Source organism: Limanda limanda, chromosome 8, assembly GCF_963576545.1.
Source record: "Limanda limanda chromosome 8, fLimLim1.1, whole genome shotgun sequence".
In the NCBI taxonomy this organism is placed as follows: Eukaryota; Metazoa; Chordata; class Actinopteri; order Pleuronectiformes; family Pleuronectidae; genus Limanda; species Limanda limanda.
The window spans coordinates 3,733,918-3,753,021 of record NC_083643.1 but is presented as its reverse complement, the minus strand read 5'-3'; the positions used below and the strand labels follow the sequence as shown (position 1 = coordinate 3,753,021).

Here is a 19,104-nt window from a genome sequence, read left to right as displayed (position 1 = left end):
CAGGAAATATATGCTTTATATGAATAAGTGTAATTTGTGTATCTCTAAACCTTGTGTACTTTGACTGATCCAACAGGAAACAGATAAGAATCATTTAATTAAGCGAGTTTTAAAAGCTTGTTTATGGTAAAGTGGTTGTGTGTTTGTGTGTATGTGTGTGTGTGTTTGTGTGTGTGTGTAGTAGAGTTGCATCACGTTCCACACGTCAGTCAGACTTTTATCTCTGAACACTGAGTATTTATCAAACACCAGGAAAACAGACTTGTCTGCGGATGACGACTCCGACAGACAAACACGTGTTTAGTTTGTTTACTTCACATCAGTTCCTGAACTTTGACATATTTTCTGTGCAATTAACTTTTTTTTTACCAAGGAACGTATTGATTTCAGCAGTTTGTCAGCCGGATTTAACAAAAACTACCAAAGGAGTTTCCATGAAACTTGGTGTAAGGTTTGAACACAGGTCAAGGAAGAACTCTGTACATTTTGGCTTTGATCCGGACAAAGAGATGAATCCTGAAACATTTTTAACGTTGTGAGAAAGGTCTTTTGTGCTTGATGGAAATTAATTTGACATATTAAGATACCAGACTAAAATCAATGAGTTGGCACAGTTTGCTAAAGAACTCATTACATTTTGGCTTTGATCTGGAGAAAGGGATGGATCCAGAAATTTTAACTCTGACATTTTTACTAGTGATAAGTGTGCAGTTTGCTGTAGCCTGATATAATTTAAGCAACTTTTGGGTCATACTCTAAATTAACATTCTACTGAGTGTAATTCTAGATTTTTAAAATTCGATGATGTAATATATTCTATGTGCAAAAATGATTAGATTCCCAAGAAGTTTGAACAAACACGAAGACAAAACCAGATGTCTCTGCATTGTTGAATTTATTGTCATCACCAAATTGGTCCATCAGGCTCTTTCAGGCCATTTCGAGAACAGATCACAAATGAAATATGAAATTATGGACACAGACACAGGGTGTTAGTCTTGAGTCCAGTTTACCTGCAGCAGAATGAAACTATGAGTCTACTCCATCTCTGGTTCAGTCTTTAACTTGTCATATCACAAACTGCGACCTCACAAATCAAAAGGTCACACGTTAACATTAAACTACTACGAGCCTGGATCTAAGCTTCTTGTGCTTAGTGGGAGACTCTGAAGAGACTCCACTGTGCTGCTGCTCTGTGGTCACAAACTGGGACAACCAGGCCCATCTCCCCTGTGATTAACTGACCAGTTCACAGACATCAGCAGCAGCAGCAACCTACTGAGCTTAATTAACAATCTGCAGACTCCTGGGTCTGTCGGCCTCCTACTGTCCCTTCACAACAAACTGAGATCAACACTACATGATTTGGTTTTAAATGCACAAAGCACACCCTGACTTGTGTAGCATGAGAAATACAGTACGTTTATAAAAAAAAAAAAATACAAAAAAATCCACTTGTTTTTATCATCAAGAGAAGCCGTTTATAGGGACGAGGAATGAATACAAAATAAGAAGTTGCATGTAAATTTTCAAAACGTTTTTTTTTTTAAAGTGTAGAATCTATTTACAGCCGAGGGAATATGAAATCACAAACACACAGAGCTGGGGAGGAGAGAGTGAGCAGGGCAGTAGATTGTTCTTCATAAAACAGGTGGTTTTATTTTAAGCCTACTGTCCAAAACGACAAACGTCCAAAGAGTTCTAAGTCCTTCAGAAGACAACAGGGGGGGGAGGGGCTAGTCCAGAGCGATGATGTCGTCGTCGGAGTCGTTGGCGTTGGCAGCGGCGGCGCTCTTCTGCTCCGTCCTCTTGCGCTTGGTGGACATCTCGCCGGTTTCTGCGTCCGGGTGCTTCCTCTTGGTGCCGCTCGGCGTCGTCGCAGAACTGGAGGAAACCGGTTCCTCCTCGTCGGAGTCCACGATCATGAGGTCGTCCTCGGAGTCCGCTGCTGGAGCTGAAAGACGCCAAGGTTCAGGTTCAGGTTCAGGAGAAGCTGATGCAGTTTGTACTCAAGACAAGGAGATGGAACTTTTGAATAAATAATAAGTAAAATAAATAAGAAATGGACAATGTGACCAAATCTGATTTAAATACAGATCTATGGTTTCTGGTGAATCTTCACTAACCAGTGGTAAGAAAAAAGAAAGAAGAACATATGTAGACATGCAGGTGACACTACTTGTTATGAATGTATTTTTATTACCAGTTACAACACTGGGGCCAGTACTATTTTTATCACGTGAGACCTGGAGTGGAAACTTCCACAGAAGGTGATTCTGAGAACTGTGTGTTCTGTTTGTTTGTGTCGCAACCGGGAACGAGAGTCACAAAACTTTACAGGTGTTGAGTTGAGATGAAAAATGAAGGCAGAGTTCAAAGATGGGCGTGGCTAAGGTAACATTTACCTCCACCAAGGAGGTTATGTTTTCATGGTTTTGTTTGTCAGCAGACGTGAAGCAGATCCAGGACGTCTGGAGATAAGTGAGCTATGTGCTCACTGAGCGACCTTCTAGTCCTGTAATGGTGACTGAATACTTGGAATGTCAACATGATGAGAATCTATCTTTCTGACTGAAGTGATCACGTCACAAGATAATCTCTGGTTTTAACTTCTGCCATTGTCACTGTTATTGTTCAGTTTCAAACATTTAAAATACCAGTATGTTTTTGGCCCCTGGTCGGATCAATGTAGATCGAGATTTTCCACGAAGCAACTTAAAACAATTCATTTAAAACTGCATTTGCATTAAGAGGAGGCTGATTGAAAACAGTTGTGTTATAAACAAACAAGAGGAAAAAAGATCTGAATTAAAGAACTGATCACACAGTCAAATCCTGTAGAACCCTGGAGTGATAACAAAACAGAAGATTTAATCATAGGATGGAGTGAAACTTTCCAAAGATTAGATGTCCCTTTTGAAAGTCCTCCAACACAAATGTGCTCTTGCATGTATTTGATTCAGATAACGTCCCTGAGCAAGTTACTGCAGATATTTGAGTTGAATGACACTTCAAGTTTATTCTTCTACAGTTGCTCCTCACATGTACAGTTAACGTCTGTCTGACCACATTCCTGCTTTAGAGGTAGAGAGCGTCTGATCTGAAGGACTTAACTGCTGCTCCTCCTTTGACATGGGAGAGGTTGTGGTGAACGTGGAACAATAACGACTGAAAAAACACGTTGAACCTGAGAGACGAGTCAGTTCAGTCGAGTGTTTCACACGATACTGAGGAAACCGACCTCACTACAAATGACTGAGTCCAGTAAAAACACAGAACAGGACGTTCTGCTCATCCCTGCTCATCCCCCCCCCCTCTCTCAATCAGACCATCATTATCTCTGTGATTTAACTCCTAGGAAAAAATCATCATGTTCCTTCCTTCCTGCTCACCTTTCGAGGAAGTGGACGGCTGGGCGGAGTCCTTGTTGCCGTTGGTGATGTTGTTATCATCCTTCTGGCTGCTCTGAGGGGGCGGGGCTTTGTCTGGAGCTTCACCTACAACCTCAAATTCCACATCTCGCTCTAGGTCCTCGCTGCAAACAGAGCGAGACAAGACCACATAACATGTTTAGCTTTACTCACTGGACTAGCATCAGTTCAAACATGATACATGGAGACTTTCGTGTTCAGATCCACATACGTGTGCAGGACGTTGACGAGGAGGGTGTAGTCCTGAAGGAAGTCATCCACTTGCAGGCGGCTGCCGTTACGGATCCCAAAGTCAGCGAGAAACTTGCTGTTGTTGGCTGTTAGGACAGGATGAGAGTTACACACTCGCCCAACAACAAGTGAAGCAATTGTAGTACAACACATGTGAGGAGAAGCTGGTATTTATTTCCACTTCTGAACTGAGCAGCCAGTAGGAGCGTTAAGTTGTAGTCTGGTTCATAGAAGCTGTCAGAGCGCCCCCTGCTGACCAAATGACTCCATCACCAACAATGACAGATATTTAACTCCCGTGTTTAACATTTATTTTCTTATTTTCTCAGATTAATTTGTGTTTAGCAATAACATGTGACAAATAAGAGTAAAAGTAAACATCGTAAACATTCTTTAGATTATATTTAAGACTTTAATTGTCTTTATTCCATTTATTCTCACTTTCTGTCTCTCCTTCCTCGGAGGAGATGAGGATCGTCCCTTTTCCATCTTCTATCTGAACGTCTGGAGCCACCATGCCGAACCGTTCCTTCAGGATCTGAGCACATACACAAAAACCTTAGACCCACAACAAGGCAACAGACCCCAGCAACAACAATGTAATGTGTTTAAGTTTTATATGGTGCATGAAACACAGGATTTTCTCAGGTTCCTTGGGTTATAGAATTGCTTTTTACTCCAGAAATAAACTATCATCCAATCTAAGGATGGAGATTAAATACAACGGTGCAGCTTTATGAGAGTTTTTATGCTCAGGGTTCAGGTTGTTGTACGTAAGAAATGCAGATCATCACGTTACCCTGTCCTGCAGAGAGAGGACCATGGTTTTGTGGACGTTGAGTTTCACTGTGACTTCAGGTTTGCTGGCGCAGACGTAACAGTTGGCGCTCGGCGGATCCAGGATACACGGGACCAGCAGCTTCTTTCTGAGGCTGGGACATTTGTTCAGGAAGATCTGGAGATGAGGCAAATAAAGGAGATGTTTTGAGGTGATGGTGGGACAAAAGTATATTATGCTTGATCACAAAATACATTCCATATCATAACTTTACAGAGAAGATGCAAGATTCACCATTTTCATAATCATTTTCTTTGACAAAATCGCCACAACTCTTGCCAGTTGACTAAAAACCAGTTTCTGGTTTATTTGAATCAGTTCCAGTCACTGAACTCACCGTGCGACAGGATTCTATTTCCCCCGACAGGATCTTGAGCCCCTCCAGTACGATGAGTCCAGCAATGATCGCGTTGGTTGTGGCTATAGCTGGGATGATGTTTCCCGCCATGGCTGAAAGAAAACAACAAATAAATCTATTAACCTTCGATCATCAGAGACATTTATCAGAGTGTGTCATGGTCGTGAGATAACTCAAACTAATTCAGAGGATTCACAACTTGAATGAGACAAAGAAACTTACATTTGACATCGAAGCGACTCTTCGTGTTCATGCTGAAGATGTGCATACGAAGGTTTGCTGCTGAAGTGACAAAGTCCATGGCCGGAGGGTCGTCCTGACAAGAGGAGACAGTAAAGGCATCAAACATGAGACGTACACAACATGTAAGCAAGTCACTGACATTTCACTATGGTTGTGTATCCTCTAGAAAGAAATGATCAACAAATTCCGTTTCTTTTCTCCTGAACCCCTGAGAGACAGATCTACACAATTCTCTGTGTCACTCCAGTTAGTTAGTTTGTGTTGGTGTGTTACCTTGTCCCAGACCAGCTCGGCTCCTGCTTCCTTCTCCTTCAGCTGTGAGCGCAGAGTCTCCACGCTGTGCTTGAACAGCTGGCAGTTCCCCCAAACTCCCAGAACCTGCTGGTCCTTCAAGCCTGAAGCTGGAATCTCCTCCTGAGGACACGCTGAGACAAACAGAAACACAGATGAACAAACTGACACAAATACTTTGAGCCAAGAGAAAGACAAACACTCACTGGTGAGACACATATGACAGCAGGGAGGAAGAAAACAAAAGTGTTTGAACTTTAACCATGTGTGTCTGTGAGTAATTATTTTCTACACATAAATATGTATTTATATCATAAATAAAGTGTTTGTTTTGCATTGAGTTGTTTTCAACATATTTCCCTGTGTATGCCTGGTTTAACCTAATGACCTTGGATTTACATCTTAATTGTTTCTGTCCCTACACAGTCAGGTCAAACCAGTAAAACCAATCTTAACTCTCTGACATAAGTGTGTCTCAGAGACATACCTCTGTTCTCGAGCTGCTGCCAGTCCAGAGGTGTCGGAGCTTTCCTCTTCTTCCACAGCTTGTCCATGGTCAGCAGGTAACTGATGTCGTCCTTAAAAAGCTGGAGAAGACAGACAATTAGAACAGAGACCGTTTTGTTTATCTTGGAAATAAACTAAATATGTAACATTAGAAATGCAAAGAAGTTATGACAATTTGAAAACCTTCCACTGCTGATGTATTTTAAGGATCCTTAGGGTTATTACTTTCTTCTCTTTTGCAGCCGATGGTAATTTAGCAAGAACCAAATACATTTTCATTTAAATGTTTATTTTAAAACCATTTCACTTGGTGTCTAATTTAATTCTGTATTTCGGGGACAGAGTGAAGAGTCCCAGAAGAAAACACATGTCAATTTTCTAAGAATCTATGGAAGAGATTCGTCAGGTCTGAGTTGTAAACTTCAGAGTATTGTTTGCATTTGTTACATCTGTCACACACAAATTAGAATTGTTTATATGAAGTCAATTTCCAAGTCTTCATGTGAAGCTGCCCAACCAGTGCAATTATCAGGCTGTTACCTTGTTGAAGAGCTTGACGGGGTCGTACCCAGTGGAACGGGCCCATTCCTTGGTGGAAACACGCTTGATGTCCCCGTCCTTTTCAGACGCTGTGGCACGAGCTGCAGTCTCCTCTGGTTTCCCTGTGAACAGGACACAAGTTTCACACAACGTAGGATGAGCAAACATTTCTACCGATAATGCGATCTTCAATTTCTGTCTCAAACAAAGTGAAGATAAGAGCTGAGGATATACAACATCGTGAAAGGGATGTAATGTCACTCACATGCAGCCTCTGGGTCGGCTGTGTCAGGTGACACCTCTTGATCTGCATCCTCTTCTCCAAACAGCTGACTGCGTGGACAGACAATGGAAAAGGACCATTAGCTGTGTATTGACCTCTATTTTTTTTAAAAATATTGGTATTCTAATGTCAATCACATACATTCTACTTTAACAAATAGAACTTAGTGGTGCCTTACTTGAAGAGATACTTGGCCCAGACGATGCAGTGGATGGGCTCGGACGGCGTGTTTCTTATGGTGCAACCTGGGAAAGTCTTCTGGGTCGGCTTAGGCTGGCACTCGTAGCACTCGGTCATTCCCTGGGGAAGGAATCATGGAAGGGGAATAAAACATTAGGGAAATGGACAAGTGAACATGAGATATTCACTGTCTTCCTGATATCTTCTATTCAGGATAGGATAGTAATTCAGTGGATTTTTATCTTAATTAGGAAGTGCATGTCCTACCTTCTTGATGACAGTGACTTGTCCGAGGTAACCTGCTGTGCCGCTCTCTATCAAAGGGATATCAGCTGCCAAACACATCCTGTTCACATGGTTACGAGCCGCTACGGAGACAAAAGGGGTTTCATATTCCTCATTATTCAGATTGTTGGCAGGTAAAAGAAATAAAAGATGTAAAATTCTTTAAGGTCCGACGATGTTACCTCTGTTATCCAGAGCATTCATCACCAGAATGAACTTCCTGAAAAACTCTGTGTTGTAGTCAGCGCTGTTCAAAACAAAACAAAAATCATCGATCAAATGAGCGTCCATCACTTTGAAAGTAGAAATGAAAATGATTCAATTACTTAAATCAGTAAAAAAGGGACAGATAAGAAAGAAACTGACTTCATGACGCTGTCGTGGTAGGCAACGATATTGGCACTGGGACAGAACTGCAGGGCGCTCTCCTTCGCCACCTGCAAAAAACAAACAGAAATAAAGTGAACGATTGGGGCAGAGAAAAAGATTTAGTGTCATGAAAAACACAGGGATTACAAAATGCTTTACATAACAGTCTCTGTTCAAACCAGATTTAAAACCACCGCAGGCAGCCGTCTGGTTCCCGGTGTTTACATACCTGAGCTTTAGACTTGCCGACATGCTTCTTCTGAAAGAGGAACTGTCGATTCAAGTTGCTGACATCGATGGTGTCCAAGTCAATCTGCCAAAAGACAAGAGTTGTGCCGCCAGTCAGGTTTACATGTAATGTAATATACTTAACAGCCAAGAGCTGTCAAATTGTCACTCACGCAAATGCAACTTCACCAAATGGGGATATGTTTTGTACAAATTACAACATGAATGTCTGCTCCTGTAAATGCTTAATTCCCAGATTCCAAAATAGTCTCAAGAGGACAGCGGCTTTTATTTAGACTTCAAGGTTATAAAGATTTGAGCCCATAACAAGTGAAGGTCGTCGTTGTGAGAGAAACCCTTTGTCCAAATAAGTAATAATAACTCATCTCTACTGTTAAAGTTCACAAGCAACTCATCACTCTTCGCTAGAACTCTTTTCAGGTTCATTGCACATTTAAAAATAAATCAACTACAAAGTGTCCTGAGGCCACTTCTCTCTTTTCCTTTTTCATTCTCCTGCTATTGTCTTTTTAAGTTCCTCTTTTCACATGAGACTGAAAAGTCAGATTCCAGAAAAGCATGTGTGCAGAAGCTGAACTTCTGATTCCAGCACTGCAGGTCCCTCAGTAGGTTTATAATAAGGGTCAATAAGCACATTTATTTTTATCGTGCGTGTCTGAATTTTAAATCCAGTAGGTCAGAGCTGCTTATTATTCTAATAATACAAAGTGTGAGTAGAGCACTTTAAACCAAGGTCAACGACACTTCATATATAACAGAAAGCAGGAAAAAGGGTAAATAACTATAAATATAAAATACAGATCATAAAAAGTCATTAAGATATAAGTTACAGGTTACATAATCAAATATTAAAATCAGTTATTGCCTTAGAGGTAGTAGTGTCTTCTATATTTTTAATCTTTTTGAACAAAGGATTTATTATTCTATTTGTCTGCCTCTTACTCCATGATGTACTTGAGTGCATGTGTATATAAGATTATTGAATATGAGAGGTTTTAATATCTGACTTTTGTTACGACTCTTGTGTAGATGATGCTTGTCACTTAATTACAAGTTCCCTGACATGAAACTAGTGGTTATTGTGTGTTAATTGCATCGTTAATTGACTGGAGGTTAATTGATCATCTGCCCCCTTAAACTCCTATAGAAGATGTTCCACAGGATATAAATCAACTCTTTCCTGTTGGTTTTCAATATAAAGCATTGACCAGTTCACCAGTGACTTTCAGGAACCAGAGCCCGACTCCCAGTTGGGCTTCTATATTTAAATCTATTTCAACAAAGGATTTATTATTCTATTTTTCTGCCTCTTACTCCATGATGTACTTTAGTGGGTGTGTATATAAGATTATTGAATATGAGAGGTTTTAATATCTGACTTTTGTTACGACTCTTGTGTTGATGCTGCTTGTCACCTAATTACAAGTTCCCTGACATGAAACTGTGTGTTAATTGCATCGTTAATTGACTGGAGGTTAATTGATCCTCTGCCCCCTTAAACTCCTAAAGATGATGTTCCACAGGATATACAAATCAACTCTTTCCTGTTGGTTTTCAATATAAAGCATTGACCAGTTCACCAGTGACTTTCAGGAACCAGAGCCCGACTCCCAGTGACAGCTCAGATTGAACAGGTCACTGATCACCATGAAAACCAGCGAGTAAATCTCATTAAACTTCCCATCAGAATACTGTGCCTTCAGTGTTTGATGAAGTAAGTGTGTGATGAGGAGTGTTAGCATGGAGCCGGCTAACAGTCACAACACAAAGAAGTTACCAGGCTAACTTCGCGGTGTTAATGGCGCCAAACGCTTCGCTACAACTGTTTTAATCCCATAATGTCGGGCTCCGTCTACACAACGATGCAAAGACACACACAACCCCCCCGGGACCCGGACACACACTGTGTATTTAACTGCTTTTCAACGCCACGGCTCAGGAATTAGTCGGAGCCCGCACAGCTCCGGTGCAGCACAAAGAGCTAGCATGATGGCTAGCTAGCTAACCGGCTAGCACACACACACACACACACACACAGAGAAACGGACCACTTCGATGTTCTTGAAGCCGGTGAGGACGAGGTTCTTCAGCAGCTCGCAGCCGATTCCTCCCGCTCCCACCACCAGCACCTTGCAGCTGGCCAGCGAGTCCGCCAGCTCCCGCCGGAGGGAACCCACCAGTTGGACCATGTCGCTTCGGCTGGAGACACACAAGAGGAGGCTGCGACACCGGGATGCTAACAGGCTAACAGCTAGCTTCTCCTGGAAGAAACCTCACGACCACTTCCGTGTTTTCTTCTTCTCTGCGAGGACTCCGAGGCGCTTAACCAACCAATGGGATGTCTCAGCGCCCTCTTCCGGATGGTGTGGAACTGGTCAAATTCAAGATTCAAGATTCAAGATAAAATGTGATAAAGTGAAAATATCCTCCATTACTAAAGGAAATAGAAACTTGCAATGAAATAATAAAAGACCATCCTTTATGAAGTGAATATTATTTATACAAAAGCTCAAAGATACAAAAACAAGTACAGTTTAGATTTATAAAAACAATATAGTTAAATATGATAGATACAACTATTTACAATCCCAAACTGGAATTTCAAGATTCAAGAGTTTATTATCAAATGCACAACGATAACATTAAGCAGTCGCTGGCAATGAAATGCTTGAGTCACAGGCTCTCTTCTAGCAATGCTCAAAGTAATTACTACGAAAAAAATGTGAATAAATATTATAAAAAAGAATATCCAACATTTAAAATAGAAAATAATGTATATATAAAACTGAAGAAACAGTCATGCAATTATGTGCAATAGTACAAATATGCCACGGTGCTGGTTTTGTGGAGTTATTGCAGATCGGAGGAGTTTAAAAGTCTTATGGCCTGGGGAGGAAACTGTCTCTGAGCCTGGTGGTTCAGCATTCCTGCTTTAAATACGTTTAATACGATTGTTGTTGTCATTGTTGTTGTTGTGTTGTTGCTATTATATTTCTTTGATATTATAGTGAGGATATCTATATAGTGAAGTAACATTTGAATAGACATGTATCCAACACAGAATTTCCAGCATAAAATATGTAATCAGAATGAAAACCTGTTTACTTTCTGTGAGAGGAACATTTTATTATTTATTTTCTTTCAGTTTCCTCCTGTAGAAGAATGTAAGTGTTCATTTCAGAGTTTGCTCCAGTTTAAAAACGTAAGATGCCTCCTCTACTTGCACACTAAATAACTGGATTGTGTTGCGGAAGATTTGATAAAGATATGTTTGCTAAATCTCTTCAATGCATGACAAACAAAAATGCCCTGAAACTTTTTATCGTGACTGGACTTGTTGTTGTGCTCATTGAATAAGAGTCCTCAGTTACTTATTTTAATGGTTCTCTTCTGATTATAGTGACGTCCCTTTCTCTGTAATTTTCTCTTTACCTTGGTTACCAGCCCACCAGTGAATAGATACAGTATGTTCAGTCCTTGTCAATATTGAATCGGACAGAACCGCCTTCAATTTAAAAAAAGGCTCTGTTTGTCATGATATGGATTTTTAAGAACATGTGTGTGTCTGTGTGTGTGTGTGTGTGTGTGTGTGTGTGTGTGTGTGTCAGAGTACAGCAAACATGACTCACAATGCCCCGTGATGTGGGTCAAGTTTCACCCTTGAGCCTAGCTTTGTCAGAATCGATCCTGACAAGCACAACTGTGGATGACGTGTCCGTCCAGCTGTCGAGAATAAAAACTTAGAGAGAACACTGAATATTAATTGTTTATGATATGTTATGTGTTATTTATAACTTTGGTGGATAGTATGAACAAAAAAAATCACAGCACTATAAATGGGTTAATCAATAAACATTGATTTGTCTGTGTCTGACACATCTAGTGCACATGTCAGATACACATCCAGAGAAAATCCCTATTCACACTCCAGCAGTAGGAAGAATCATCTGTTGAACAGCTGAACATCATCTGGAGTATTAGTATTATATCGTTATAAATAAAAGAAAAGTGTGTGTGGCTCACATGATATGAATGAGATGAAATGTGAATAAAATAAAATATGCTGTTTTACTCAATGAAATAGCAAAATTAGGGCTGGGCAAGTTAACTCGTTTTAATCGAGTTAACTCAAGTGATGAGTTAACTCGATTGTTTATCCGCCAATTATTTTCTTTTTTCCTGTTCTGCAGCAGTCAGCAACAGACTTTCACAAAATAAAAGCCTGACTTTCACAATAAAACAATAAATAATCAAACCTGAGTTAGTGCGAGATAAAATAATTAATTGAGTTAACTCATCACTTGAGGTAACTCGATTAAAACGAGTTAACTTGCCCAGCCCTAAGCTAAATGCAATGAAATTCTAAAAGACCATCCTTTATGAAGTTAATTTAATTTATACAAATGCTCACAGATACAAAAACAAGTACAGTTCAGATTTATAAACACAATATAGTTAAATATGATAGATACAACAATTTACAATCCCCAACTGGAATTTACTTGTTTTAATATCTAATAAAAGAGCTGAGACATAATCCAGTGTAAACCATCTTCTTCACAAGGGACCTTCAGTCTGAAATTAAGTCAGTGGATCTCACACCGAGCAGGAAGTTGGTCCAGACACGATTCGGCTGTAACTGAAAAAGTTTCCATCCAAGTTTCCCTGGAAACCTTTGTTTTTCAGTTTGGTTGCTGGCACAACTAAAGGTTTTTGATCAGCTGATCTCAGCGGCCTGGCTGGGCTGTAAGTGAAAGAAAACTATTTACTACATCCTGAAACCAAACTGTAGGTGTCCTGGTTGTTAAGAATTTTAAATTTATTCTAAACATAGTAGATGAATGCTACAAAAACTGAGGTGATATATCAAGAGCTTCTGGAGTGAAATATTGTTTTACTGTCACAATAAGAATTGATGCTTTGTGGACTAATGAAGGGATTATAACTATAATCAGTTTCCTGCTGAGGCCTCCTACGTTACTGCTGCTGCTCTGTAACCATGGCAACAGTGAGACATGATGACGTTTCAACATGCTGCCTTCAAGTGCCGCCAGGATATTTTTACTTTTCGGTTTAATTCGGGTATTTTGTAGCTAAAATAAACACATGGGGCAGATTAAATTGTATATTTAAAGGTATAAAGAGAAATAAAGAGTTTCTGATTAATTGCAACGCGATATACAAATCTATATGACACATTGTGTAATTGTGGCTCTGTTGAATAAAAAAGGTTTATGCATTGTTTCTGGAACACAATACTCAGAGACAAATACGCTTAATATATATTATAATAATGTGATATCGTGGTTTATGTTCCTCTTGATAACAATCATTATTTCTCATTGAAGGACTTAAAGTTTGGGGTTTACGATGAGCTTGAACGCAGCACCAGCGGAGAGTGGTCTCTGTTGTTTCGGCCTCTCACAGCTGGAACAGAACTTTTCTCTATGTAAGTATTTTTAATCGTTTATACTGTAAATACAACATCTGTTTTTATAGAACCAGAACTGTAAAGTCAGTGCAAATTAAACTTTAAACATCTGTTGATAAATGTTTTACTTGTGAAAACAGCTGTTTTTTGTGTGAGAATAAATCTCCTCTGTTCAGTGCCCCCTGTCAATCATTGACAATGTGTTGTGAGAATAAATACGTCTGATTTGGAAGAATCAATAGGGCAACGACTAAACCTGAGTCGACGCGTTTTATTGGTCCGTTTGTCCGCCTGAGTGTGTGCGAGGGCTGGTGAATATTTGGCTTATTATTCAGTGTGTGTGCAGCAACAGTTTCACTCAGGTCAAACATGCTGTGACTCTCTCCGACCCGGAGCGGATACAGTTCTACAGAGGACCAGGTGATAAAGGTCTGATCTTCCTCCTCCTCCTCCTCCTCCTCTTCCTCCTCTTCCTCGTCCTCCTGACCGACCCTGTCATTCATTTAGCAGCTGGTGGAAGGAATCATGGTCTCCTCTGTGCACCTCTGCTCGGGCCTGCTGGTTGTGATCCTGCTGGTCCTTCATCACTCCTCAGGGTTCTGGATTGTAAATGTTGTGTTCCCGCCCAACGCCAAAGCCCGAGTCCTGAGCAACAGCACTCCGCCTCTCATCATCGGTAAGTGTTTGTCTGAATTGGCCCCTGAAACACCAAAAATAATGAAGCACCAACGGACAAGGTCTTTAATTTACCTACCTAGCTACCTATAGAGACCGACTGACCAACCTACCTACTGATCTACATACTGTACCTATAGACAGACTGACCAACTGACCCACCAGCCTACCGATCTACATACCCATAGACCGACTGACGGACCGATCAACTTACTGGTCTACCTACGAACCTACGTATTGGCTGCTCTACCTACACCGACCTACCTACCGAAAGATCTACATGCCTATAGACCGACTAATCAACTGAACGACCAAGCTACCTACCTCTAGACCGACTAATCAACTGAACGACCAAGCTACCTACCTATAGACCGACTGACTGACTGATCCACTTAACGACCGACCTACCAAACTACTGACCTATCTATCTATCTATCTATCTATCTATCTATCTATCTATCTATCTATCTATCTATCTATCTATCTATCTATCTATCTATCTATCTATCTATCTATCTATCTATCTATCTATCTATCTATCTATCTATCTATCTATCTATCTATCTATCTATCTATCTATCTATCTATATATCTACCAACTCACCTACCTACCTAACGACCAATACCGTAATCTATCTACATATCTATCCATCCATCTCTCTCTCTCTCTCTCTCTATCCGACTGTGTATTGATGTAGTGCGTTACACTCTGTACATTTGACCCTGTGTGTTACTGTTTGTGTGCCTCTTATCTCTCAGGGTTTAAAGGCACAAAGGGCCCAAAAATGACAGAGCGTTCATGCTCCGCACTTCAGCTGTTTAGGTTTTATTCTGTCCAGCTTTGTAAAGACCACGAATGTTTCCATGAAACCAATTTCCAGTCTTTCCTCGATATTACTGCACAGATCCTGGCTCCAAATGTGCAAGATGGTAACGATCATAGCCAGAATATTTTGGCTCCATTTCTAAAAAGTGAAGGAAGTGAACATGCGTCATCCATCTTTATTTGGGACACATGTTGGGAGCAACTGACCCACAGTTTACTTAATCTTTCTGCAAAGTGACTCACTGATGTGATTCATATGTGTGTGTGTGTGTGTGTGTGTGTGTGTGTGTGTGTGTGTGTGTGTGTGTGTGTGTGTGTGTGTGTGTGTGTGTGTGTGTGTGTGTGTGTGTGTCCAGTACCAGGGAACTTGGGGAACCGCCTGGAGGCCAAGTTAGACAAACCCACGCTGGTCAGCTGGATGTGCTACAAGAAAACTGAAAACTGGTTCCCCCTGTGGATCGACCTGAACATGTTCATGCCGATAGGTATAGACTGCTGGATTGATAACATTAGGTAACACTGATTGACCCTTAATGTCCGTCCTCTCTGTTTGTTACCTTTCACCCTCAAGCTGCTGAATGAAACATTTCCCTTTGCTCCACATCTGTGTTTTGCCGACAGCAGATGTTGTGAAATGTTTTCTGACCCTTACTCACATTGCAGAAGACTTTTTGATCATGTGGATTAATATAAATGCCCATGTGTGTGTCCTAGACTTGTTTACGATAGGACGACCCGGAGGTCATCTAACTCACCGGGGGTGCAGGTGCGAGTCCCAGGATTTGGGCAAACGTTTCCCATCGAGTATCTTGACTATAACAAACTGGCCGGTGAGAGAAACACTTGTGTACTGGTGGATTAACAGTGGGAGTGGGATTTGTGGTTTCAGACATATTTACATGAATTTGTTTGATGAATGACAAATGGGCTTATTCTCTTGCAGGTTATTTTTACAGTATGGTTCAACATCTGGTCGACGTGGGCTACACACGGAATGAGACCGTCCGAGGAGCACCTTACGACTGGAGACTAGCTCCTAGTAAGGGACATGAACACACACTCACACACACACTCATTATTACAGGTTCATTGAAAAATCATCACAGGTCTCAACCAGAGGGAATTTGTCTCATAAATATAAACATATAGATTTGTGCAGTTTGCAAATCTCAGTAAATGATGTAAACCCACAGAAGATTATGAACCTATGACCTAAAGTCAGAAATCTAGCAACTTCAGACTACAATGTTATTTTTAAGGAGTTGGTGGAGACCAAAAGTTTGCTAACAGGAGAAAAAACATGACTCAAAATAATTAGAACTGTTGCTTTTCGTGCTTCATGTGAACAGGCAGCCATTTGTAGCCAGTGATAGTCACGGGGCAATTACTCTGGGTTTTTCCATCTCTTCTGACCACATGTTGTCCACTAACGCTAATAATGTTAAGGAGGAGGAATCCCTTTGTGTACTTTTACTTATTAAAGTCCGTTCCTCCTGTCCCCTCTCCTCGTAGATGAGAATGAAGAGTATCTGGCGAAGCTGAAGGACCTGGTGGAGGAGATGTACGACCAGTACCAGGATCCTGTTTACCTGCTGGGACACAGCATGGGCTCCCACTACGTCCTCTACTTCCTCAACCAGCAGCCTCAGGCCTGGAAGGACAAGTTCATCAGGGGCTTCATATCCCTGGGAGCTCCATGGGGGGGCGCTGTCAAACCACTTAGGGTCATGGCATCAGGTAACTTAAAGTACCTGGAGCAGATTACAATTCAATAGAAGACAATCTGTACTAGATCTTACTACCTGGAACCTGGTTTGATTCAGTATTTCATATTTGATTTATTCATTCATGCATGTTTTGCACATTGGAAACTTCTTCCTTACGTGTGTTTGTCACCGCAGGAGAGAACGACGGAATCCCGATGATTTCCAACATCAAGATCCGTGAGGAGCAGAGGATGACAACAACGAATCCCTGGATGCTGCCGTCTGACAAAGCCTGGCCCAAGGACCACGTGTTCATCTCCACGCCGACCTTCAACTACACCAACCAGGACTATCACCAGCTCTTCAAGGACATCAGCTTTGAGGATGGCTGGTAAATAACGGCTTTGATATTACTGCATATGAATACTTCTCGGGTCTCAAGGAAGCTGTGGAAATCTAATCAGTTACCTTATGTGATGTCACTTGAGTCTGAGTTGGTTGAAGCTGGTAACTACTGCCAGACTCTTTTAAGGTCACTATAAAGCTGATGATAAGTAATAATCCCTCTTAGGGTTTGTCACTAGAATCGACCATTTCAACCATCATAAAAACAAAAGTCATAACATAAGCTGTCCTCCTCTTCATTTAATAAACGCCCCCCTGTGGTTTTCAGGTACATGTGGGAGGACACCAAGAACCTCACGAGCGATCTCATCCCACCCGGTGTGGAGGTGTGGTGTATGTACGGCGTGGGTCTTCCCACTCCGATAACGTACATTTACGACGAGAATTTTCCCAACGTAGACCCGGTGGACTTTGTTTACGCCGACGGGGACAACACGGTGGACAGCTTCAGCATGAGCCTGTGCAAGCGCTGGAAGGGGCAGCAGGAGAAGCCTGTCCACGTGACGGAGTACAGAGGCTTGACCCACCTGGATATTGTGTTCCACGAAAAGGTCATCAACCAAATCCAGGACATCCTGGAGGGAAAATCAGACACCCCCGAAGAAGTGGATGTCCGATTTGTCTCTGAGTAGCAAATTAAAATGAAACCCGACACATCCACACACACTGTAGCAGCTCCTACATGTTTCAACATCCCAGTCATGGTCAATGTTAGTGCAACAAACTAATCTGGACTTGTAACTTGTCCCTGACCCCCCCAGCAGATAACTGTGACCCACTTATCTAAACTGTATGCTTAGTTTAACTGTTTATTTATGTTCCATAGTCTATTTTGTTGTATCTCACCCACACGGTGTGTTGTTCACCCTTATATCTGGTTGTGGTCATGGTCAGATATTGTGTTAAACATCATTATAGTTAAAAACATAGAAATAGGTTTTTTTTTTAATGATGCTTTCTTTCTTTCTGTTTTTGTATGTGTATTATTTACATACAACTCTAAAATAAATACACAATCATGATTTGTTTACTTTTGATAGATGGTGAGTTCATCATCGCTTCCCTATGTACAAATGCACACAAAAACACACACACACACACACACACACACACACACACACACACACACACAAGGGTAAGGCCTATATGACGTGCAGTGTGGTGGTGTGGTGGTTAACACTAGTGCCTGAGGGCAAGAAGGTTCCTGGATTCAATTCATGGTTCTGTGTGCATGTTTCCTCATCTCTGCGTTCAGTGTAGCAATTAAATGTTAAATAAATAGCTTGCCACACGCACACACAAGCACACACAAGCACACACAAGCACAAACACACACACACTCTCTATTGTTCATAAGATTGACAAAGAAGGAGGAAAAAGACATTACTGTGTATGACATCATAGCAATATTTCTGTTAGGATTTAAATGTTTTAAGATGTATGTAAAAATCATCAAATCATGTTGCTTGTGTAGCACCTGAAACCAGTGATGTAAAACTATACATTTGATCGTACAAGTAAAATGTTGCTTTGTAAACATGTTATAATAAAAGATCTATGGTACCAAGGGTCAGCTGTGGTCAGTGATCCAGTGCGATGTGTTTTCTCGAGTGTCAGTGTGTTGAACTCTCTCAACCACCGAATAAACCAGACTACTGTGAATTCATTCACAAATAAAAGGTTTCATTTATTTTTCCTAAAATTAAGTTAATTCATGTGCTCACGTTCATGCATTAAAGTTGATCATGGTTCCAAATGCGTAAAAAGCCGCCAATGAAACGGCACCAGGCAGAGACAAGAGAACTAAGAATTCAATTGCATCGATAACTTGTTTATTTCTGCATAATGACAATAAAGCCATTGTGAGGTGGTTGGACCACTTTTGATATAAAGCAACAATAGCAGCACTTTACTCTCCTCCACACTGCTCCACTACTAACACAAGCTTCCAGCTTCTTGCTCTCCTGTGACACAACTGACCAACAAGAAGCCAGAAAGGCCCTGAGACGAAGGTTAAGGTCAAAGAACTCGAGGCAGATTCAACACATATTGATCCTGTTCTTATGAAATATTTAGACTGTATTTGTCATGAACACAACGATTACACACAGCAGGCGCTGAAAGTGAAATGCATGGGTCACAGGCTCCATCTTACCATGCTAAACAAATATTAAAACATAAAACAAAATAAATCCCATAAAATAAACACCTAAAATATAAATTATATGAAAAGAATATGTATAACAGAGTAGAATG

The 19,104-nt window shown here is 40.9% G+C and overlaps 2 protein-coding genes across 4 annotated transcripts; one reads left to right on the top strand and one right to left on the bottom strand.

Annotated features, from left to right (window-relative positions):
- Positions 1–876: 876 nt before the first annotated feature.
- uba2 (ubiquitin-like modifier activating enzyme 2) lies at positions 877–10,086 on the bottom strand. The gene is made up of 17 exons (XM_061076160.1): positions 9,854–10,086; positions 7,786–7,869; positions 7,554–7,624; positions 7,370–7,434; positions 7,170–7,270; positions 6,901–7,022; positions 6,705–6,772; positions 6,440–6,561; positions 5,880–5,979; positions 5,375–5,526; positions 5,081–5,174; positions 4,838–4,950; positions 4,462–4,617; positions 4,104–4,200; positions 3,643–3,748; positions 3,393–3,535; positions 877–1,954 (listed from the first exon to the last, which is right to left on the bottom strand). The coding sequence occupies exons 1-17, from the start codon at positions 9,992–9,994 to the stop codon at positions 1,737–1,739; spliced, it is 1,953 nt and encodes a 650-aa protein (XP_060932143.1). The 5' UTR covers positions 9,995–10,086; the 3' UTR covers positions 877–1,736.
- A 3,414-nt stretch (positions 10,087–13,500) lies between these two features.
- lcat (lecithin-cholesterol acyltransferase) lies at positions 13,501–18,421 on the top strand. 3 transcript variants are annotated; one of them, XM_061075955.1, is made up of 8 exons: positions 13,501–13,656; positions 13,747–13,912; positions 15,094–15,250; positions 15,452–15,567; positions 15,681–15,776; positions 16,250–16,474; positions 16,639–16,834; positions 17,117–18,421. In XM_061075955.1, the coding sequence occupies exons 2-8, from the start codon at positions 13,762–13,764 to the stop codon at positions 17,478–17,480; spliced, it is 1,305 nt and encodes a 434-aa protein (XP_060931938.1). In that variant the 5' UTR covers positions 13,501–13,656; positions 13,747–13,761; the 3' UTR covers positions 17,481–18,421. The 3 variants fall into 3 exon arrangements, with proteins under 3 accessions (XP_060931938.1, XP_060931936.1, XP_060931937.1); XM_061075953.1 differs by having other exon boundaries at positions 13,501–13,665; XM_061075954.1 differs by having other exon boundaries at positions 13,501–13,665; positions 13,744–13,912.
- Positions 18,422–19,104: the final 683 nt, after the last annotated feature.

Excerpts from the sequence above, each read along its gene's own strand:
- uba2 (XM_061076160.1), bottom strand. The coding sequence starts at position 9,994 with ATGGTCCAACTGGTGGGTTCCCTCCGGCGGGAGCTGGCGGACTCGCTG. Across the intron at positions 5,175-5,374 it reads CCGAGCTGGTCTGGGACAAG|GACGACCCTCCGGCCATGGA; the intron begins GTAACACACCAA and ends TCCTCTTGTCAG. Across the intron at positions 1,955-3,392 it reads GCCGTCCACTTCCTCGAAAG|CTCCAGCAGCGGACTCCGAG; the intron begins GTGAGCAGGAAG and ends GGCGTCTTTCAG.
- lcat (XM_061075955.1), top strand. The coding sequence starts at position 13,762 with ATGGTCTCCTCTGTGCACCTCTGCTCGGGCCTGCTGGTTGTGATCCTG. Across the intron at positions 13,913-15,093 it reads CACTCCGCCTCTCATCATCG|TACCAGGGAACTTGGGGAAC; the intron begins GTAAGTGTTTGT and ends GTGTGTGTCCAG. Across the intron at positions 16,475-16,638 it reads ACTTAGGGTCATGGCATCAG|GAGAGAACGACGGAATCCCG; the intron begins GTAACTTAAAGT and ends TTGTCACCGCAG.